Source organism: Rhipicephalus sanguineus, chromosome 10, assembly GCF_013339695.2.
Source record: "Rhipicephalus sanguineus isolate Rsan-2018 chromosome 10, BIME_Rsan_1.4, whole genome shotgun sequence".
NCBI classification, from domain to species: domain Eukaryota; kingdom Metazoa; phylum Arthropoda; class Arachnida; order Ixodida; family Ixodidae; genus Rhipicephalus; species Rhipicephalus sanguineus.
The window spans coordinates 28,634,990-28,658,511 of record NC_051185.1 but is presented as its reverse complement, the minus strand read 5'-3'; the positions used below and the strand labels follow the sequence as shown (position 1 = coordinate 28,658,511).

At 46.4% G+C, this 23,522-nt stretch overlaps 1 protein-coding gene across 2 annotated transcripts in view; it reads left to right on the top strand.

Moving 5' to 3' along the window:
* LOC119407310 (E3 ubiquitin-protein ligase PDZRN3) overlaps window positions 1-23,522 on the top strand; it is a 145,530-nt gene that overhangs the window by 110,353 nt on the left and 11,655 nt on the right. For both annotated transcript variants that reach the window (XM_037674223.2, XM_037674221.2), the window contains exon 2: window positions 23,119-23,411. In XM_037674223.2, the coding sequence (XP_037530151.1) occupies window positions 23,119-23,411 (293 nt within the window). The remainder of the gene's footprint in view (window positions 1-23,118; window positions 23,412-23,522) is intronic.

Sequence of the window (23,522 nt, the reverse complement as noted above, 5' to 3'; positions counted from 1 at the left end):
ATTTTCGCCTCCATCGAAAATGCAGCCGCCGCGGCCGGGATTCGATCCCGCGACCTTCGGGTCAGCAGTCGAGCGCCATAACCACTAGACCACCGCGGCGGGGCGTTTTCTGTTTGACTAATTTCGCACACTTAATTCTGTTGCACTTCATCTCCAGCAATAAGTGGTACAATTCGCGCTAATATATTGTGCTTACCCTAGTATGAACGACCTTCCACATAAAACTCCAAAATATAATTTAACCTCCTCCCCTTTCTTTGTTGAGTATTTCTTTCCAACCCTTTCTCTCCATATTTTTTTTCTTTCTTCTATTTCTTTGTTTCGTTCGTTCATCGATGCGCTTGTCTCCTCTCCTCCGTTTTAATTCCTTCACATTCATTTACCAGCCAGGGTGGTCTAGTGGTTATGGTGCTCGACTGCTGACCCGAAGGTCGCGGGATCGAAACCCGATCGCTGCGGTCGCATTTTCGATGGAGGCGAAAATGTTTGAGGCCCGTGTACTTAGATTTAGGTGCATGTTAAAGAGCCCCAGGTGGTCGATATTTCCGGAGCCCTCCACTACGGCGTCTCTCATAATCATGTCGTGGTTTCGTGACATTTAACACCAACAACTATTAATATCATTCATTCATTCATTCATTCATTCATTCATTCATTCATTCATTCATTCATTCATTCATTCATTCATTTTCTTTAGCATTCACTCAGTCGCTATATCCTTTCTCGTGATAGAAAAACGACTCTTCCCGCAGGTGATACTTTTTCATCGCTGCTTTGTCCTCTATGCTTTGCAGCTCCTTCCGCTCGACGTTGAGCCGCGCATGCGCAGTAGCTAGCAGTGCGCGAGAACGGTCGCGTGCAACTGACGGACGCAGGTGCTCTGAGCGTGTTCAGCCACCGTGAAATTCTCGATGAAGGCGCGCGTACTGCTTCGCTCATGCAGCTAAAACGTATGCGCTTCTTACTAATACACCTGCCCTGACTTCTTTTGTACGCTCGGTTGACTCTGAACCTTTCCAGCTTTTTTTTATGTATTATCTGAAAAAGGAATAAGAATAATACGCACGGTGGTTTTGGAATCCCTGTGTTTGAACTTTCCTCTTGCGGCGCGGCTTTCAAGATTCCGGGAGCTTTTTGTTCATACAGGTGAACGCGCCCCAACCGACTCGCTGTATTTTCTCTCTCGGCCTCTTAGCTCTTATTGTTCGTTCTCAAGTATTTATGTTTTTTAGCAGCTTTCTTTTTCTTTCTTAAAGAAACCTCACCTAGCTCTTCCACTCGCGGGCGCACGCCATTTCGTTCAACTCTTTTTACCCGTTCTTCGCATCGCAGCCGCCTGCGCGGTCGTTCTTCATCCGGCAGCTGATGCTCTTTCGAGCGTGACTGCCGTTTTTTAAGTTTTAAGATTTTTCCCGGTCCCTGCAATTTACGTTTCTCCTGACCCGGAAAAGAAAACGTCATTCCAGCATTTCGTACAGCCTTTGCTTTCCAGATGTGTCTTTTACCTTTTAACGGCAGAGCTTTTTATTCCAGCCGTCCGTCGTAATCAGCGAACAGAAAGCTATCACCATCATGAACCGGCTACGCACTATCTTCGTCTTGCGCTCTATCTTCTTCTTGAACACATGATCTGCCAAGAATGGTAGCACCTGAGGTACATGTAGTTCACTTTTGGTCGTGCGGAACCTGACGTCAGCGCCGCCACATCTCCTTGACGTCACGAATTGCTGCTTGTCTGTGAAACTAGGCTGATTCACTTAGACTCGTCAAGAGTACCTCAGAGTACCCCTTATCACGGGTTCTCTCCTGCAGTTCTTCCAAGAGACCTTCACCTCCCATAATCAGAATACCCACCGTTTATTTACTAAGGCTTTCTTCATAACCACGAACGCGTCCCTAACAGGCAATCAATATATGCGAACATCGCCGAATCGTACAGGTTCTTTCTATTCTACCAGCGCCACCAGCCACAACGGCCGCAATTTTCGCCCAGTCCGCCGCAAACAGGTGCCTCGCTTCATGATGTTTCCTTTTGCGGCTTTTCACGTGAAAAGGCCTTCGGCGCCATTTTCTGTCCGCGCCCACTCACGAAAACCCACGCTGTACAGAGAGCTGTGGCGTTTTCCCCCCTCAAACGATAAATAGCAGACGGCCACTTCACTCGGGAACACCTGCGTCCGCCTGCGTCACGCTCCTCTCATCTCTCTAGGTCACCGGGGGCACGCCATCTTTCTTTTTTATCCATCTACTGCGTCGCTGCGCCACCGTTTCATTGTTTCCCTTGCACTTCTCTGCGTTCACTTTGATACGCCGCGCCTATAACCTTTTGTTTCTTTCTTCTATCGTCTGCCTGTTGGCTGCACGGGCGCCATGTCAGGAGATTATCGTCTGTCATGTCGGCAGATCGCAGACGGCTCAATTCATCAGCCACTCGCTATGAATATAAGTAATAGAGATGAGAAAGATCACGCTAGGCACTTCGTTTATAAATAACGTGCCCCTACCGTTATAGGGCTGGCAAAGACTGGCATCGTCTAGTCAGAAACGCGATCGTGGGAACACACGTGGCGCCTGAGAATCGTCTGTCTCAGTTAGAGGAAGAGAGAGAGGAAGCAAGAAAAGGCTGGGAGGTTAACGAGAAGTACGTCCGGTTTGCTACCCTGCACTGGGGAAAGCAAAGGGATAAATGGGCGAGAACAGAGACAGAACAAAAAGAGAGGGAGGGACAGAATCACCAGTACACTTGGGGGGCACATCAAGACTACAGGCGGTCACACAGATCTGTCTCAGAAGTGCAAGTGATGTCATATTCTGGCGGCCAGTTTTATATCGTGTTCTGCGACAACATGAAAGCGACAGGAAGATAATAGTTCGGCTTCCTTCAGACGTGAATAAGTGTAAGACATTGGCCCTGTTCATACGAGTAACGCCTTTCATAGGACGTAATGTTTTGAAAGAGTATTGTTTCACCTGTGATGCACCTTTAATTACTGCTCATTTATGTATAACACAAGAAGAAGTGAAGGAAACAATAGCCCGACATTCAAAATGAATTTGAGTGAATTTAAACAGCGTCGTCTTTCCCCACTTATAGCAGTAAGGCTCTATTGTTCATTTTTTATATAAGAATACAGCCAATACCGAGTTCTCGCGTTCTTGTAACACATTCTCACGTTACAGAACATATATAGAAACAAAAAAAAAAAACGACATTTGACTTGCTGTTTTGGTACAGACTTACCAATATGGCGCCAGATGAAACCTTGTTCGCCAGACGTCGGTATCCCAGTTTTTCGACAAAAAGTGCCTATAATAATGACAAAACGAGGATGACAGAACAGGTTACCAATGTGATGCTGTTACTTCCCGGCAGGCCCGTAGCCAGGAATTTTTTTCGGGGGGGGGGGGGGGGGCCTCTTGATGAAAACCTTGACTTTTTGAGAAAAACACTTATTTTTATTATTTATTTTTGGTAAAAACACCTACTTCACCAAAATTTCGGGGGGGGGGGGGGGCCCTAGGGCACCCCCCCCTGGCTACGGGCCTGCTTCCCGGCATACCCATTCATACGCCGGCAACACACATACAGTTAACTTTTTTTTTTTTCTGGTAGCTATAGCGAACTCCACGTTCTGTATCATGTCACACCTTCGGTGTTACGTAGCAAGAATTACAAGTTTGTCGAACCACATGCTTTACAGAAAGACAGGAACCAGGAACAATGACGGAAAGAGGAGCTCTCAAACTGTCAAAAGTTCACTGAACATAAGCACCTCAAGTTTTGCGGCAAGCAGCCGATTGCCTGTCTTGGCAGAGTACACGAAGGCCGGTATGTTTCTCCTATCAGCCATGTCAGGCGGTGTTACCGTTAGAACAGCAGTAAAGAACACAAACAGACACACATACAAACATACACGCGTGCAACACGCAAACGCTAAACAGCGAAAACAAACCAATATTATTACAGGTGCCTTCACAAATTTGCAAGCAAGATAACTACAGGGACAACCGTTGCTAGTTCTTCGTACTTCGTATCTTATAAGTTATATGGGATGAAAGTGCATGAAAGCTCTCGCAAACCTTGGTTTTCTTGCTTTACGTTTATTATTGCAATGAAGTAAGCAGCAGCGTCGAGAACATCCGGGCACCCTGCCGTAACCCTAACACAAGTGCACAGCGCTACCAAGGCATCAAGAACTTGGCGTAAAGGCGGGAGCAGAACAGGGACGAGACCTAATATTCGTCTAGACCCGTAAGTTGGTAACAGGAGCCAGTCTGTCTCGGTGGCCGCCTCTTTCGAAACTAATGACCTAACATACGCATCGCCAACGAGCCACCTGCGCCAACCCGTATTTATAGTCGTCAACCGTTCTTTCTTTCTTTCTTTTACCAGCAAAAAACGCAGGTGTTTGCGCTGAAGACGCCATGTAGCGGTACGTGGTACGAACAGAGGGCTAACCGCTTTGTAGCGACGTCTAAAAAAACGTACTTTAAAAGAAGAGGGACGCGTGAAGTCTGCTCGGTTAAGTGGAGCTCATTTATTTCCTCACTCGTAGCACACGCAACCCTGGTTTCACGCCTCGTTGCTGCGTGCGCAGGTGACGACTGTTGCGCAGGATGTGGTTTTCTGTAAGGGTGTGTGTGGACCTGTCACGCCTTTATGACTTTTCACGCGTGAAGCGTAGCGACGGAGTGCTTACAGCGCGTATATACCGTATTTATTCAACTCAAGCAGCGTTGTCAGCAGTCCCGCGTGGTCCGATGCCTCCAGCTTATGTATCCAGTCTTTCCAAGGATTATTGCTTGACATATGCTGTTAAGTACACGTTGAAGGCATGCGGACTGGTACAGAAGTTGACTTATTTTAATGCTTAAGCATTCTTTGCCAAAGGTCTATGGCTAATGTGGGTAAATGTGTCCTCAACAAAGTTAGAAATTGGGCTAGTTGGTTGTGCATGTTGGGAGGGAATTGCGCTACAGTTAACTGGGACTTAACAAAGCTAGAGGACGGACGAACGGAATGGACACAACAATTACCAATGTCTGCTTACCACGGCACCCGCAGCCCTAACCGTTGGTCAAGTAAGGTATATTCCAATCCAATCTAATCCAAATCGGCAAATGTCGGCTGGTGTTGCCGTGCGTTGGCTAAGTAACGGTTAGTGTTGGCTAAAAGATGGTAAGTGCTGCAGGCTTTTGCCAGCTAACCGTTCTTCTAACTGCAGCATATTCTTCATACGTATTCAATATAACGATGACGCTTTCACGTACGCATCGTCAAAACCCAGAGTTCGTCCTCTCTTAACTATTTTCTTCGTCTCTGTGTTATTAAGCAGCTGAGTATGTTGTCATGTCGAGGAGAGGCGTTTACCCGCTAAATTAAAACAGACATAAATAAAAACAATAAAGAAGAGTGGGGCATAGGTTAAATGGAGCCTGTTTCATAAAGTAACCGCCACAAACGACGCATGCGCAGTGCCTTTATATCCTCGCGGTATTCCTGCGCAAGAGCGTTTCAAGTTCGCGTAATCGTCGCGGCTTCCCGCAGGCTCTCACTGCAGATATGTGCACAAAAAGAATAACGAACAAATAACAACAAAAAAAGAACCGAACCTGTCATTAATTTAGGGGGCCTGCTGATAGCCCTGTTGCGTGACCGTGCCCCGTTCACTGATAGCGCCGTAATCTGCCCTCCATTAGAGAGGATAATTTCAGGTAGCCTTATTTTGCTGTAGCAGCCGGATCCCTTCTGTGTGGTCCGAGTCTGTATTTTGGACCGAACGCAATGAAAGGAAACGCTTGGGAAATGCCGATGCAGTGTCCACCGGCTTTCAGTTGTAACACATCCACAGCCAGAGTCAAATATTTACTGACGGGGTCACATTTCTTGTGCAGTGAGCATTCGGTCCGTTATTGTGAGTCTCGTGGTCCTCTATGCATTCGCCTAAGACGACTCGAACGCGAAAGCCATCTTCTTTCTTTTTTTCTCAGTCGATTCCATTCACCCCCCTCAAAAGATTTCTACACCTGACGTGGTTTTTCACAGCCTCCGGGATCGCAGGCACTGCAAGCTTTCTGCACCTCACGGGGTTTTACAGTGGCTCCGGGATCCGTGAACTTTTGACAAACGACGATGTCACGCGATGACGTCATCATGTCACGTCATGTTATGTGATGTCAGTGATGTCTGCAGTCATATCGTGACGTCATTACTTTTTTGCATCACTCGCGTTTTATTAGGCATCTAAGGCTTTCGCCTTAATATATCAGTGACAGGGGCGATATACGTTATTAGAGTTCAACCATCTCTGACGTGAAACCTTAAGCACCACAGCGTGTGCCTCTTCTGAACTCGCAACAATGCCAGCTGTGCGTGGTTTGTACGTGTATCCTCTAGTCTCTGTTGCCGGCTTCTGACGCTCACGTCTCAAAACGTGCTATATATAAAAAAAAAAATGTGTCGATCGAAAGGCAGCGTCGTCAGGCGCACATATCGAGCGCCTGATGCGGTAACGTACGAATTCGTAATTGTAATCAGTGAATAAATTTACGTTGACAAGACGACGAAAACGTCTACAACATAGAGCGCTGACGTATGAAATGATACAGTAAGATGTAGAGTTGTAGAGGACACATCCTATAGCGCTCTAACTTACCTAGATTATCACTTTACTTGAGGAGCGGCACGTCCTACTGGCTCAAATAAATTTTATACTTATGTACTAGACGTACGTCTCTAGATTCTGTCTAGACACTACATGCAGGTACAACGTGTCTAGGTTCTGTCTAGACACGAATTGTGTCTTGTGTCTTTAATTGTCTAGACGTACGTGCCTCCAGCTAGTTCCCTCAGAAATCCATATTAGACTTCCCCGTTATAAATGCCATTAGCCAGCCTACTAATTATCTTTCCAGCGAAAAGGAATAACACATAATTACACTGGCTGCGCGAGAGAAACGTGCCCAAATACGAACACCTAACTGACAATTTTCCTATAAATCCTCCGTCGAGGCTTTCCTTCCATTCTTCAGCAATTATCTGCCTCATAAGATTGCGAAGAACAGATAGAAAAAGAATGCCCTCGATTCGTTGTGTAGAATATTCCGGCGCTTTACTCAGTCCTCATTAGCAGTCTTTCTTATCGGTCCGATCCGTCTTCTTCTCCGTGACATCGACTAATTCACCTTTCCCGCATACCCCTCGCTCCCTCCGGGGGCAATCCCTAGAGATAGCTGTCCACTAACCCCGGCATACAATGCCACGTTACACGGGGAGTTCAATTTGTGCACTGCACTTTATCACCTGAATTTTTTTTTGTAGCCACTTTCACCTTCCCTTACGTTTATACATTACAAAAAAAAGGAAACCTTCCCATTCCATCTAGTGTCACCTCCGCTCCACCCTCCTAACCTATAGAAAAAGAAACTATGGAAAAGAAACTATGGCTGTTGGGAAGTCCATTGTGTTGGCGCTATGCAGACAAATGCGCTTAATTCGGGGAGTCCAATCAGACACTTTTTTTCGCCTTGTGGGAGGCCAAAGATTGGGGAATTTGTTTCCCCTCTCACGTGCCTTCTATGGCGTCAGCCCTCGCTTCCTCCTAACATGTTACACTCGGCTAATTCTCCGCCCTGGTATCCCTCCCCCACCCCCACCCCCTCCACCCCCACACTCCTCTTTATAATTGTTCGCAGAATTCGAGACTTTAAGAAAAGCTTGCGCAACTTACACCGATGTAATCCAGCAGTGCTTATTTTTACAAACGCCATTGCAGCAACGTCCCCACACAAGGCTCAAACTTTTTTTTTCTTTTTTTTACGGCGCGACAAAGACAGAACGTAAGCAGGAACCCAGACGCACACACAAAGCACAGAGTCTATGTTTACGATCCTGTTTACGTCTTGTCTTTGCGCAGTTAAAGAATTACTGAATCTTTGAAACGACTACCCACACAAACCCATGTTGTGTCGCTGCTCTTAAGGAAAGCCTTAGATGCCCTATCAAATACGAAAACTGATCGTCGGCCGCGTCGGCGTCAACACGAAGTGATACCAGAAATCATCATCATACGATGACGTCGTCAACTGCGTCATCATGACGTGACCGGTCGCCAGAATTTGTGACGTCTTTATGACGTCACCGCGCCGTCACACGGCGACACCATCACGCAACATGGTCGCTTGGTCAAACGTGGGCCGATCTCGGAGGCAGTGCTGCAGAACCACGCGATGTGCAGAAAGCAGTGATGCCTCTGATCTTGGAGGCAGTGCAAAACCACATTAGGTGCAGGAAGCTTTCGGGGAAGTATCAATCAATCAATCAATCAATCAATCAATCAATCAATCAATCAATCAATCAATCAATCAATCAATCAATCAATCAAATCTTTTCCAACTAGAGTTGAGGGTACCTCAGGCGAAAGGCCAATACAATCGAATGAGAAGAAGCAGAAGAAGATTGGTTTTCGCCTTCGAGTCGTCTTAGGCGAATTCATGAGGAAACGTGTGAGTTTTGAAAAGCCATATGAGCGGATGAGCTGCGGCGGTGAAAAGGAATCTCTTTATGCGACTCCATCCCAAATCATCTTATCACCGCACCAGTGACGCGCCTGCGCACACGAATGAAAACCTCTGCGCTCTTTGAAGGAGCTAGATTAATCTCCTTCCTCGTCGTGTCAAATATCTTTTAATTTTTCACGTCTAGTCGTTCACAGCAAGTAAGACAATAAAAATTAAAAAAAAAGAATCTTGCTCACAGCCAATTACGAACAAGGCGGTTCGGAAGTTCCGCGCCCCAGACGGACGGCTTGCGAGCCATCTCATCTTATCTGAACGCTGCCTATTCCTGTATCAGGATGGTTTCTTCCAATTTCTCTTCCTGATTCAAAGATGACAGCAGCAAATTCTTGGGACAGAAAAAAAGTGCATATAGGAAAAATACGAAAGTAATCACCCTTTGATCAAAGATGTCAAGTCGTCGAAACGCGGCAAAAGGAAAAACAAAAACAAAAACAAGACGCGAGTAGGCGTCGTATGATAAGTCACAAGGAAAAAAAAAAGAAAACGCGCTACCAATCTGGCGGCGTTCCCTTTGATCCAAGATCGCGAAGGTTGGGGACAAGTTTACCCAACACAGATCATCTTCACGGGTCGCGATGAACAGTCCCCTTTTAGAGACGCGTGCAAATACGTTCATCTGCGGCGTCTACACATCCACATAGGCAAGAAAGAAATTGCGGGCAACCGTGGAGCGTGTTACCAACTCGGCGCGTGATCGCATCTCTTAAAAGGACGAACCGCCCCCTAGAAAAAAAGCCCACACACACGCATCGGGTCGTGCTTGCTTACTCTCAGATCTCCGGCGGGAACAAGATGTATACGCGTGCTTGTTGCCAAGAAACAAACACACACAAAAAAAGAAGAAGGAAATGTAGGACATGCGCATAGCTAACTCAGCCTTCAGTGCTGATAGGCTGTCGGATGACACACTGTACACGCAAAAGCACGCGCGCTCGCATACAAGAAAGAAGGAATAAATGATAAAAAATGGCAAATAACCTCAAGCAGTGCTGCAGTACGGAGAACTTGCAGCCTGCGGCTGTCATCAAAGTCGCGTGTTTCTTATATAACGGGTCGGGCTTCGTATCAGAAAGGGCGATAAATAAAGAGAAAAAAAAGAAAGAAGGAACATGAAATCAGAAAGAATTAAAATGCAGTCAAGAAAAAGAAGTCAAGATGGGGGACCTGGATCTGCTGGTGCAAGGGAACGTGCTCCCCCTGTACTAATGAGCGGCGACGCGGCAATTTCGGTTTATTTTTTCTGTCCAATTTTCATTAGCTCTTTTCTTTTGCGAATGCCTCGAGGGTTCACCCAAGGTCAGCTTCGGTCGGATTCGGATCAGAAGACCCTTCCCAGAAACCGGAGGAGACGTATAGAGCCGAGGGGAGGAGACATTTGAGAAGACACGCGTACCGGGTCGTTTCCCGGCTTCCTTTGATGCCTGCCGCTGTGGTGACGGCGCGTCTTAATATCTTTCGTGGTTTGCTCGTGACTTACAGTGAGACCACGATCACGAAACACACCAAAGATCCCAATCTTGTTTGTGTGTTAGGGAAGCAAGGCACATCAAACGAAAGGCAGGGCACTCAAGAGGTTGCTCAAAAAAAAAAGGATACAAAAGGCTACAGCACCTGTAGTCTTTGATAAATCTAAGGCAGAATTGTCAGAAAATTCACGTTTCTTTACGTTTGCTTTTTTCCCTTATTATCTTATCTCTCTTCTGATTTTTTTTCTTTAAGCAGCCGTTGGCGAAGAAATTGCCGCTGTGGTTTCGATAACAATCACAGTAAACTACGCTAGTCAGTGCCAACTTACGTCACAATTTTAGAGCAGTTAAAAAGAAAGACGTTATTAGCGTGCCGTCCTCTCTCTGTAACGTATTTATCTAGTACAGTGCTAACTTTTACGCGACTCCATGACGGTAGTAGTTAGGTGGTGCTCGTAGTAGTAGTAGTAGTAGCAACGGTTATATGACAGCAGTAGATATAGTAGCAATAGTAGTAGCAGCAATAGTTGTAATAGCAGCGGTGGTGCTCGTAGTAGTAGTAGTAGTAGTAGTAGTAGTAGTAGTAGTAGTAGCAACGGTTATATGACAGCAGTAGATATAGTAGCATTAGTAATAGTAGCAATAGTAATAGCAGCAATAGTTGTAATAGGAGTGGTGGTGCTCGTAGTAGTAGTAGTAGTAGTAGTAGTAGTAGTAGTAGTAGTAGTACCTCTTGACGTTGTGGTCACAGCAACTAAAGTATTTGTTTTTGTTGTCGTTGATTCAGTTCAGCGAAAATTTGTTGCTAAAGCAGTACACTAATCATGAAAAGCACTCGAAGCAACGCCCTTTCAACGCTAAAGTAACCTACAACGCCATTTCCGAATGGCGCGCCAGCGAGAGGAGACGTGAAACACAAACTGCTCTCGGAAACGCAGCAAATAAAATGTCACCGCGCACGCAGACACTGAGTCTGCCACCTGTGCAATAAAACAGGTAGGAACACAAAACCTACAAATTGCGCAGGAAACGTCTCCGCCTAGGTCGGTAGTACTCGTAAACTGCTTCTTCCCCGAGGTTATCCGCAGGGCGAGATTTTTTTTGTCTTTATCGTTGGGTCTGTTCGCTTGGCGCGAACCTTTCGAGGATAGAACGAACGCCTTCCCTGCCCCCGCGACCTAGACTTCTTTCGAGTTTGGCGACGATGACCCTGCCCTTAAGCTTTAGTGTCTGACGCTTCCTTTTATAGTTGGCGCGCGCGTCGGAGTTGTATCTGTACTTTTGTGCGTGCGTCTGGTTGGGGCGCTGCACTTTACGATCTCTGAAGGGCAAGATGATATCGCGCCGTTTGCCGTTCTGGCCGCATTCTTCCCTACTCTATAGCTATCCCCGTCACGCACGAACGCACGCACAAAAAACAAACAAACGGGTAAACAAACAAAACAGACACATCGAGAAACGCCCTACTTACGTCAAATGGAGGATACCCTTGCTGTTTACTGCAAACGGAAAGGCAGTCGCGATCATCTCAATGACTATCCTAGTCCTAGTTTGCGCGTGCATGCGATTTATTCCTTTTTTTTCCCTTTTTTTTTTTGCTAGACTTTGGGGGAACACGTCAACGCGCTGTTTACGCGATTTCCGCCAGCAGTAGCACCCTCCCGCCTCTGTTCTTTCTTTTCTTCTTTCTTTCTGTCTTTCGCGGCCCCCACCGAAAGAAGAAATAATCTTGCGCTATTTTATCAGAGGCACTTCCGAGAAGCTAGAGTAAGAGAATTAAAGATGGAGAGGAAAGAGAGAGAGAAAGATAGCGCATGACACAGCACACACAGAGTCAGTCACGGTCGGATCACTCCCCACCCTGTTGCCATGTGTAGGGTAGCAAACCGGTTTTCCTTAAACCGGCTAACCTCGCTGCCTCTTCCTTCTCTATTATTTCTTCTCTCTCTAGAGTAAGAGAGCCAAGTCGACTCGTAAGTAAACTTCATCGAGTTGGGTGCTCCTTGTAGACTGTTTTAACTTAAAATTTGATCTATGATCTATGTTCCCTATATATTGTTTCCTTTTTAGAAGCTAGTACTGAACTACAAAAAAAAAAAAAAACGATTTTCATTCGCTGTGGTCTTAACAGATAATGAACAAAGTCCGGATGCGGACTTGGACTCATCGCTACTGCGGCTTATAGTTTCAATTTCAATCGGAGAAAAATCAATTCAATCGTTCTCGGGCGTCTCTATCTCTAACAGGCCCACATGTTCGCGAGCACTACCTGTTTTGGATGTATGGCAAGCAGCGGGAAACCAATACAGTAGAGGCATGCGCCAAAGCTAGACCTGCGTCTAGTTTTTGGCGTGTAGTTTTAAAGGAACAGAACAGTATATAGAAAGTAGTACGTTTAAATTTCCTCACACTGTTCTTGCCAAATACGCGCTAGCAATTAATCTGTAGACATTCACTCCTCCAAAACCTACGTGACACCGTACTGATGGTGTCAAGCATTCGTTTCGACCTCATGTGTCTGACTAATCAATCAGTGTGAACATCCATAAACACCGCTAGCCATCGTTCATGTCATTCCTAGCACAATATATTCACAGAGCGAAAAATGAACAAAGGACAAGCGAGGGGACACAGACAAGCGCTGTCCTTAGCTCATTTTTTGCGCTGTCACTACACTATGCAATGGAGCAGTAACTAGCCCTAACCTTCACGTTAATAATTCAATCCAAGCTCATGCCCTGGGGAGATTTACAAGTGCCTCACACGCAAAACTAATGAGTAAGGAAAATTTGTAGATTTAACCGAAGCGCAGCTGTTTGCTATATGGACCCCGAGCTGGCGGCATCAAGGTGAATGCATACCGGTGCAAACAGTCGCGACAGGGTAAGATATGGGTCCGCTGCGTTCCATTGCAACACAACGTAATTTATTGCCAGTACATTCACGTAGCAAGTCCTGTAGAAGCTCTCACCTCTCAGAAAAAAGGAGGTGGAGAAGGATAAAATAAAGGCTGGGAGGTTAACCAGGACTGAGTCCGCGGTTGGCTACCCTCCGCTGGGTTACGGGAACAGAAATTAGCGACGAGAAGTCAAAGGGCACTGCTGTTGTGCCGATGCTCGTGCTCGACGTCACAGTCGGAAAAGCATTGTGGTAGCCTAAAGAATTTTGAGTAACGCTTTTATTGCTTTTTGCGACTGTGAAGAGCAGTTAGATGATATAAAGATCTTGTAGGCGGTGAAGGCGTTTACGTTTAGATGATTAGGGCTGGTCGGAGTGGAGGCCTTTCAATTTCATAAGGCGCCCATATACTATCAAGGGACAGTAGGTTCATAAAAGACGTACGCAATACCCAATCCGTAGCAGTCACTGCGGAAGGTGTGTGGCCATCGCAGGCGTAGTTGTCGGTATGTTATACTGGAACTACAGCTTTGTACGAAGAAAGAACAAAATCAGAAAGAGATAGCCAGAATGCTAGATTGCACTAGATGCAATAACGCCCGATTATAGCAGGCCAGGTGGCTACTCATGGCTACTTCGCTTCAAAGGTCATGCGAATAAAGATCACCGTCATCATAGCCAGCCTGCCCCTCAACCGTCATAGGCAAGTGTGAACCGGGTCGGAAACGTTGATGACGTAATTAGAAACACTTTGTCACCACCGCTTACGGTTTTCAATACGGTAATGAAAGGGCCACGTCCGTTGCTGTTGCGGAGGCAAACGAGAGGTCAGCGAGAGAGCGCGACACTTCCCAGAAGCACCCGTTAAGTGACGCCCAATCCACGAGGTGTCGTCGCAGGCGTTCAGAGCCCGCTACTCGACACAAGACACGAGCACCATCAGCGAAAACGACGACTGGGTTGTTAGCGAAGTCTGGAGCAGAAAGAAGGTAGAAAGTTGCGGGAGAAAATAGCTCGGGAATTAAAGAGAAGTTGTTCGGAGGAAACGTGGTCGTACGAAGTAGCAAGGTGCCGGAACTGCTTAGGCCGTTACAGCCGGCGGCTCTCGGGGATTAATTTTTATGGCTCCATTTCCTGGGACGAACCTGCGAAGGTCCGTCTTCGAGGAGCCCGTTCGTCTCTTTTTATGGTTCCCTCTAGGTGGCGCTGCAGAACACCTGTTACTCACTGGGGTAATGGCCCAGTGCTGTTGTATGCCCTCCATCGCTTTTTGTTTGCTTCTATGCGGTGTCTTCAATGTGGTCGGGTTCGCTACTTCGCGTAACAGGGTTGCCCGGTTTTGCGATCGATCCATATAATGAGCACGATAAATGAACAAGTATTTTCTTGGTTTTTCTTTACTCTTTATTCAGAAATACCCTGCTTTGCCCAAGGGGGCGTGTAAGCAGGGGGGTTAGCTTGGATAAAGCAAGTCTTCTTTGGTACAACACACTTGGTCACAAGACAATCGATTGCACTCAACTTCAGTTTGAACAAAGAAAGAATTAGCGTAAAGGTTCGTTCCAGTTCTTTATTCTCAAATTTTGAGGTAATTATCGAATACTTTATACAGATAATGCAGTAGTTTAAGGTAAGTGCCTTGTTGTTATCGCTGTTGTTCTCGTTAACTGAACGGAACCTACCGTGGTGGCTCGCTGGCTGTGGCGTTGCGCTGTCGTGCGCGAATTCCTGGGTCGATTCTCGTCGGCATCTACATGGGGGCGAAACGCAAAATTCGTTCTCGTACCTAAGTTTATCTACGCTTTCAGGAAGGCCAGACGGCCAAAAGCAACCATGTGTGCTCTAAGTACTACTCCGCTGCAGTTTCGAAATACTAAACCCCGTCTATCTTTAACTCAGTGAAACAGAAATAATGAGCTGGTTTCAAAAACACGCATAAAATGAGAGAGTGTCTGGCTATGGACCATGTTTCGGTAACCTTATGAAATGTTTCGCAAGCTCTGGATACGCTTAAAATGAATGGAATAAGACTACGAGGGAGTGGTGTCAACATTTTTGACGGATAGGGACTTGCGAAAGAACGTCCATTGCAACACAGAGGCACGACTCCACTCCTGACGTTCGCTGTTCGTTTTTCTCTGTTTAGTAGGATGATTCGTCACGGTACAAAAAGCACGCTTTCGTCACTCTAACCAGACTGCGTCTCTCCGGCTTTTTAGACTTACAGACTACGCGTACACCACCCATTCAAAAACCCTCCTACGAAACCTCTACCGCTCTTTGTCCGCGATTTCGAGATCAGCCATTCGTCGCTTTTCAAGCGGCTGGCGTCACCACGCTAGGCAATTACTTCGCTTTCACAAGAGGGCCTCTGGATACGACGCCCCACTTCAAGAACGAGCCGACCCCTTTCCTTTCAAGCCCCATACGACGAGCTTGGTGCGCATGCGCGATCAATAAGTGCCTTCCTGTGTGTGTATGCGACGCCCAAGGCTTCGCTGGTGGCACACACACAGACCGTTCACATCGTCGTCTGTTCCTGGCATCGTCTGCTAGAGCTGTCGCTTGCACGCTCGACCGCCGCTAAGCCTCGCGAATCCTCCCATCCGGCTTAACTTTGTTCTCCTTGCATTAACCGCCAGATATCTTTCGTTCTCGCTAACTCCCGTCTCGTCGCTGCTGCTTCAAGTACGCCTTGATTCGCGCTTCGTAGCCGGACTGCGTTCTAGCTTTCTTGTAAGGAAACTTCTTTCTGGTACCATCGCATTCAGCACCACTCGCCTAGACGAGGCTTAGCGGCCTAAAGCAGGCGTGTCGTCTGCTACCATACCCGTTTGGAAACTGGAATGCCTGTCGGCCCCTTTGTTGCCACTAAGGCCGGATCCCGAGCTAACGGCAGAACAAGGGAACGGCTTTGTTTCTGTCTTCGATATGGCTCGGCTTGTCTTTTTCTTTTTCTTGCGAACGCAACGTGTCTGCACTATGTTGACCGACCGAGCGCGACGCTTTATCAGATTTGCCCGAATGCGCAGCACACTCTCTGCCTATCTACTTTCTTCGGCTTCAGAAGCCCTGCTCTGGCTTCTGTCTAGCCGTCACCGGAACACGGATCGGTTCGGCTCGGCTCGGCTCGCAGTCTAGCGTTACGGATATGTTTGCACACTGCAGCGCAACGCGTGTTCTCGGTTTTCGCACCGGGAAACACTTCCCTTCCACCCACCCTCTCAGCAGCTAGATGCCCTGCTTCCTCTGAAGGTGCTGGCGTAATCATTTTAGCGTCGAAGGATTTTGACGCGCGGCGGCTTTGTTTGCGTGCTCATCAAGTTACCCGGACGAAGTTATACAGGAAAGCCGGGAACGTGAGTGACAGGTATTTTGAGTATGCTAATAAATTGAAAACGTGTAAGGCATTGCGAGTGGAGGAACATTGTTTTTTCTCCCTGCGAAGTAAAAAATAAGAACAAAATCAGACGCTGTAAACGTGATTTGATTTTGGCATCGAAGTCGCTAACACGCCCCGTTCTTATTTACATTTTTTATTATCGTGCGATGAAAATCAATTACATAAAGTGTTAGAGGGCGCATGCGCGCGTAAAATTTGGCGTTTTCAGCCGAGGCATGCAGGGGACACGTTTGCCACAGTGATATGCGCGCGATAATGTTTGAGAACCGTGAGCGACTCTAGTTAACTGAGGATACGGACCCATGCGAATGTGGAGACATAGCCGACATGCGCCTACACATGCTGTTCACCCTTTTTAAGCATAAACGCGTCGTTTAAAAAGAATATCGGGCAAGTAGAGAACGACTTCTCTAGAAACATTACGCATTTGAAATAAGAAAAGCATCTGCAGGACTGACCAGGACATGGAAGAAATGTGTATGTATCAATACATGCACACATACGAACACACGCACAAACATACATAAAAGAATGATCGCCGAGCTTTGCAGCGCAACGTCAAAACGAGCGTACAGTTAACCGAGAGAGATATATACCGAGAATCAACTAACTAGATTTCTACAATTAACCAACCAGAGAGATATGCACAGAAAAGAAAAGCAGGGCGGTTAATTTCACATGAAACTTGTAGCGTGCTACCATATACTCTGGCGGATAGAAATAGAAAAAATAGAAATAACTAAAACAAGTAAAAGACAAGTATGCCTAACGTAATTTGCGGACAAAAGGATGCTTTCATTCACTGTCACTCGACGTTGTCTGCTGACTAGAAGGTCGCAGGATCGAATCCCGGCCGCGGCGGCAGCGGCTGCATTTCGATGGAGGCAAAATGCGAGGCCTATGTACTTAGATTTACGTGCACATTAAGGAACCCCAAGGGGTCGAAATATCCGGAGCCCTCCACTACGACGCCTCTCATAACGATATCGTAGTTTTGGGACGAAATGCTCCCCACAATTATTACTTATAGGTATACTGACACAAGACATGCGATCAGTGTTCTATATTGCCACGAGCATGGGATGGCATTTGACATTTCTGGTGGAGGTGCTGGGTTCTATAGATATGTGTTCTATAGATGTGACCGCATCTATAGAACACATAGACGGCCATTTCGGCCGAAAAACTCGCTTCGCAGACGCCATTGCGCTCGATCTATCTCCTTCTATCGTTCTTTTCTTCACACCACACTCCCATCGTGTTCCGTGGCAATCGCCAAGTGCTCGGAGTGGCCATAATTCACTTGCGCGAAGGACGGCGGGGAGCTTAGAAAGTGCGGGACTGCAGCACGCGAGAATCCATTAAAGCTTTCACTGGCGCTCTAATTAGACCTTCGGCGTCCATCATCCCACGCGCGCTTTCAGGGCTTATTCTTAATGGGCGCTCGCAGGCACTACCCCCCCCCCCCCGCCCCCCCTCCAATAAAACCTCCTGTTCTCTTGTACTCCCCTGTCATCGCCTTGCGCGCACGACTGCCCTAGTGAAAGCCCGGAAGCCAAAGAAAAGGTGGTAATATATTAGAGGTAATGAAAGCTCTTGCGTACATCTTTTCGTTGCCGGCGTCGAAATAAGAAGGGCCACAATTTCGCAGTATCGCGGTCAACGCTCACGTGATCGATAACGAGAGTGCCGTTTATTTTCCATCTCTTTTCTCTTTTTGCTACTTTGCTCGTGTTGGTCACGCCGTTTATGATCATTCCGGACCCATTCGGGCATACAGGAAAGAGGCGGGATGTACGAAAATGTGACAATCGGTATGGTTCAATATCCTGCTGTACTCAGCCGTACTGTTAGCCGAGAATTGGTCAACGGAGGGACAACTCCACAGCCCAGCAAATGCCGTGATATCAAGACAACCGGAAAACTAGTAATGTCGTCATCGATGCTTCCTTTATTGAGTATTAGTTACAGGAACTTTCTGTGCTTAGGTGCTTACGCGCAGAACTCTTCTTTCGTCATTTTACCCTACTTTAATCATCTCTTCAGTTTTGTTTTATTACCTGTAAAGCGTGCTTCTCCTCTATATAGGTGTTATTGTGGCAAAAACAAATTGCTAGTGCGCATAAGGGCGACTATCTATTTCTGGATATCTTGCACTTCTGAGGGGAAATAGCTCTTGCTTACAGGGAAAGCCAATAAGATACGAAATGAAAGTATTCACGAAAAACCTGCTGCGAAACAGAATTTGTGGACCTCACAGACACATTGCAATAAGTCATCTCTGTTATGGGTGTTTGTTTCTATTGCTGCTCAGAGTACACAAAAGAAATGTGTTTTAACAAGACTGCTTGTTGGCCAAGTTGGTACTTGCTTGCCGCCCGTCTTGCGTTGTGTGTTTTTTTGTTCTGTCTATGTGCTCATTCGCGGCTAAAATATGTCACTACACAAAAGAAAGAAAGAAAGAAAGAAAGAAAGAAAGAAAGAAAGAAAGAAAGAAAGAAAGAAAGAAAGAAAGAAAGAAAGAAAGAAAGAAAGAAAGAAAGAAAGAAAGAAAGAAAGAAAGAAAGAAAGACTTCACGAATGTCGATGCAGAAGCACGATAATGATTTACTTTACGGAAGGAAAAAGAAAAAAAAATCTGTCTCTCTCTGTGGCGTTCTGCATGCAAAAGCAACTTCCAAAAGCCGCGCAAAAAAGTTTCTCTCTGTTACTTTTTCTCTCCAAAATTCCCTCGCCATGCCTAACCACACCCCTGCTTTAATTCACATTTTTTTTTCTTTATCGCAACCGCATCCTCACGCAGCCCGCGCTCAAGTCAGCACCATCATTAGAGTTCCTCTCGGCACTCCCCATTGTATTCACTCCACAACTAAATTTTTACCTACTTATTCTGTTGCCCCCGTTTCTTCATTTACTTGACTTCTTTCGCTACGCAGACGATGTTCACTACGCAGACGACGTTCGCAAAGCACGTAGCATTCATTCGCTTGCCTCTTGGCACCACTCCACGCCTGCTTTTTTTTTTGTAGTACCCCCCGCTTTATTACTGCGTTCTTTGCTTTTTTGAGAAGGCAAGGGCAAAATGGCTTTCGCCATTTTGTCTTTTCCTTAGATCGCATTGACCGCACCCAAAATGGCGAAAGCCATTTTGTCTTTTCCCTCTCGAAAAATGCAAAATAATCAAGCGGGAGATAATACGAAGGAAACTTTTCTTCGTAGTACCTCCTGCTTCATTACTGCATTTTTTTAAAAAGACAAAATGGCTTTCGCCATTTTGTCTCTTCCTTCTCTTTCGATCGCATTGACCTCACCCTCCAACCCCCGAAAGCTTCCTGCCCAAAACGTGGTTTTGTAATCCCTCCGAGATCGGCCCACCTTTGACCAGACGACGGTGTCATGTGATGAAGTCATACGCTAAACGTAGTAACCGATAAATGTGATTTTGTGCACCGGTAGTAAGTGTTACCACGTTTAGAGTTTATGCACTCAAACCTAATGTAACCCCTACTTTATAGGTACACAAAATCACATTTATCGGTTATTACGTTTAGAGTGTACGGTGATGTAATCACACGCTTTCTTGCATCACTCGTGTTCACGCTGACGCCGCCGACGGTCATTTTTCGCGTTTGATGACGCTTAAGGCTTTCGCCTTAAAAGACAAAAGCACACCAACCAACACGTATCGTTGCCTCCGCTTCAGACAATTCCCCTTACTCTGGGCGGACCTCTTGCGAAGTAGGATTTCTACACTTAGCAGGTCCTTCTGCGTACTACTCGACATTCGCTCACGATTTTTCTTAGTGCCGCCACCGAGCCTTCTTTTTCAATCCGCTCGCCGAAAGATGGCGCACGTACGCCACTGACGCTGACAGCCACCATTTGTATATCCTCCGCCAATCCGCTCTCTTTCTCGGCTCATCCATTTCATCTGTAGCGGCTTTGGGCAGACGCATGCCAGCCGCTCATCCGTTTCGGATTTCCCTCCCTCATTTTCGTTTCTCCCTCACCACTCGCAAGAAATATTGTGGCGTCTCCTTTTGTTTCTTTTTCTTGGTTTTATAGTTTCGTTTTTCACTTTAACCTCCCCACTGTTATTACGGTTGTTCGACGCTTGCATAAGTTCTGTATTTAGAACTGAAACCAGCGAGAGTGTTGGACTGTTATTTCCCTCGAACTGTTTACACCTTTTTTGGAGAAAGAAAAAATAAAGAGGGGGAGAACAAAGGCGCACCTTGGTGCCGATGCTGCTGCATTTTCGAAAACAATGTTTTCTGTGAATAAAAAAAGACCCCCCCCCCTCCCTGCCCCCTACTATCTCAAAGCGAATTTCGCAGCCATTGCTACACTGTTTCTTTTTTTTTTAAATCATTCACGCGCATCCTATTCACATTCCCTCTTACTGTTATGCAGTTGTTTACTGACACGACAACGTTCAGCGTTTACAACTTAGAACTTTTTTTCCTTTCTTTCACTCCGGAAGCCTGCTCTTTCTTGAAGCCTGCTGTGTGATAGGCTTCAGTGCGTCTCTTCTGGTGTCTCCAGTCTTTTTCATATTTATCGCCGCTGCTTCTTTCACTTGTTTGCCAAGTTTTTTTTTTTTTGCCGTGGTTATTTATACCAGATAGTGCAACCGTCGCTCCTTTTCAATGTTGTCCGCATTTTCTTGTTTTTGTTTTATTTATCTCGCTATCTGTTTGCTGGCTCAGCGCGTTCGGGACGCGCTAAGCCTTTCGCTCCAGTGCACGGTCTGCCGAGTCTGCGTGCCGTGCGAGATCGGATGCCGAGAATCGGCGAAATGCGTCAAACCGTGACGCTTCCGTTTCGTGTGTCTACGATTTCCTCAAACGTAAGCAGAAAGCGGCAGCGGAAGCCACGGAGAAAAGAAATGTGCAGTCCTCTCTCCTTCTCTCAGTATACCTTTTATTTCATTCTATCTTGGGCTCCTGATTACTTTTTCCTTTTAAGAAGCACGCGTAGCATCTATCATAAAACTGATACGTGGTCTAATCGTCTGAAATGCAGAATTTTTAAATGGCAGCACCAATATTACGCAAGACCATCAGAGAAAGGTAGCGGTGCCGTGCTTCATGATGCTTTATTCCTCTATGGTCTTTCGAACAGTTTTTTTATTTAGTTAGTTTAACCCATTGTCATCAGTACACTTTACACAAAATTGTGCAGCTGTGTTTCCTCCATACGGTCCAGGAGGGACCTATGATGCGGACCATGTACAGTACGGTTCACTGTTAAAGGGAACACTCGAATGAGCAACTTTCATTTTGTTGGCCCCTTAACGGCTAGTGAATGCGGAAAGATTGTTTGTGCACGTTACTAGTCTATCATAACGGTTCGGAACTATCAATCACCAGTAGTGCTATGCAGATCTAAGCCACAATGCTTTTGTAGGAGAGCGAAATCCGGCCATACCCGAAACGCAAGTGTTCCCTTTAACAGAAGGTCGTCTGTACACACCGATTTGACGCCCCGTTTAGATATATGTAGGATGCAAAGATGCAGTGCTAATGGACAAAATGCTACAATGCCTAGGATACAATAACGGTGGTGTAGTGTTTGAGCCTCCGTTTAATATTACGTAGGCTACCTCGGCACAATGTCAATGGACACAATGCTACAGTGCCTAGAATGCAATGGCGGAGGATACGACGATACAGTGCCTAGGATGAAACGCCGGTGTACACAATGCGGCAGTGCCTAGAATACATTGCCGGAGCATACGATGTTACAGTGCTTAGAATACGACGCCGGAGTCCCGTAGTTTCTTTAATGGGGCCGTCCGCGGGGTGAAGTTAAACTAAAGGAAATATTTAGAATGAAACAACACATACTCAAGCCCCGTTCCCTCGAGAAATGGCTGGCCTTTTCATACGCAAAGGTGATGATGTCCTAACATCACCACACAATGCGCAGGCATTATCACCAACATCACCAACACATCACGCAATCATCATCAACACAATGCGCAGAATCAAAGTACGATACCGAACGACGAGACTTCGAGAGGACAGCTACATAGGGCAAATCTACACGACGTTAAATCCTCGTTATACGCCTGAGAGGCCGGGCGGGGAATCAGAATTACCGCAGTTATCCTTCTGTATAGCATCTAGATTTGTTTGTGAATTTTCATTCATTCATTCATTCATTCATTCATTCATTCATTCATTCATTAACAAACCTTCATATTTGTTTGCTGCTTGGTGCACAGATGTGTCGATAAATTTGCTGATCACGATTTGTTTCGTGTATTCATTCGTTGGTGAGATCCTGCGTGGATTCGCTGCCTGATGTGTAGAAGTGTAAAACATTTTTTCTGATGAATGGGTCGACGCATTCATTTTCCCACACGTTACCTTTATGTCCTGTCATCTTGTATGTTTCTTTCCTCTTCACTTCCTTACTTCGCAAATCTTCCAACTTCAACTTGTATTATCTTCCCTCCTTCTCACAAAGCAGGTAGACGTTGTTCCCTTCACGGTGGCTGTCTTCAGCCTGCTCCCTCCCAATTTCACTCTTTGCGTCCTGTATGTACGCGTTTTCATACAAAATGACACGTTTTGGTAGTTAACCTGTCAGAGCTTATTTTATTAACGTATCAATTTACGTGTCAATACATATGACGAATCCGTGCCAACATTCTTCAAACAATACCCCCCCTCCCCCCCTCTTCCTGTAACACCAGCGGTGATGTCTAAGTGTTTAATAAATGTTAACAATATTGATAAATGATGATTATTATTCTCTGCGCAGGTGAACGGCCGAGACGTCTCGAACGCGTCGCACGAGGAGGCAGTGGCAGCTTTCCGCGCCGCCTCGGAGCCCATCGTGGTCGAGGTGCTTCGGAGGGAGCGACGGAACGGAACCGGAAGCAGCTCGTCAGACTTCGGCGGAAGCGGAAGTAGCTGTGCCGGAGGCCGCGCCGCTAAGCAGGCCGTCGTCCCTTCGCCTTCCGGTTTGTCCCAGGGCTACATCGACGCCGCGGCGCAGACCGAGTTCCCCTGGTGGGCACCGCCACCTTGGGAAGGCTCGCTCCTCCCAAACGGGTACGCATACGCTTTGACAGATGGACGCAAGATAAAAAAAAAACAAACAAAAAAGAATCACTTTTTGGGGCACTGTAACAAATTTTTTAACGTGACATTACGCCGCCATAT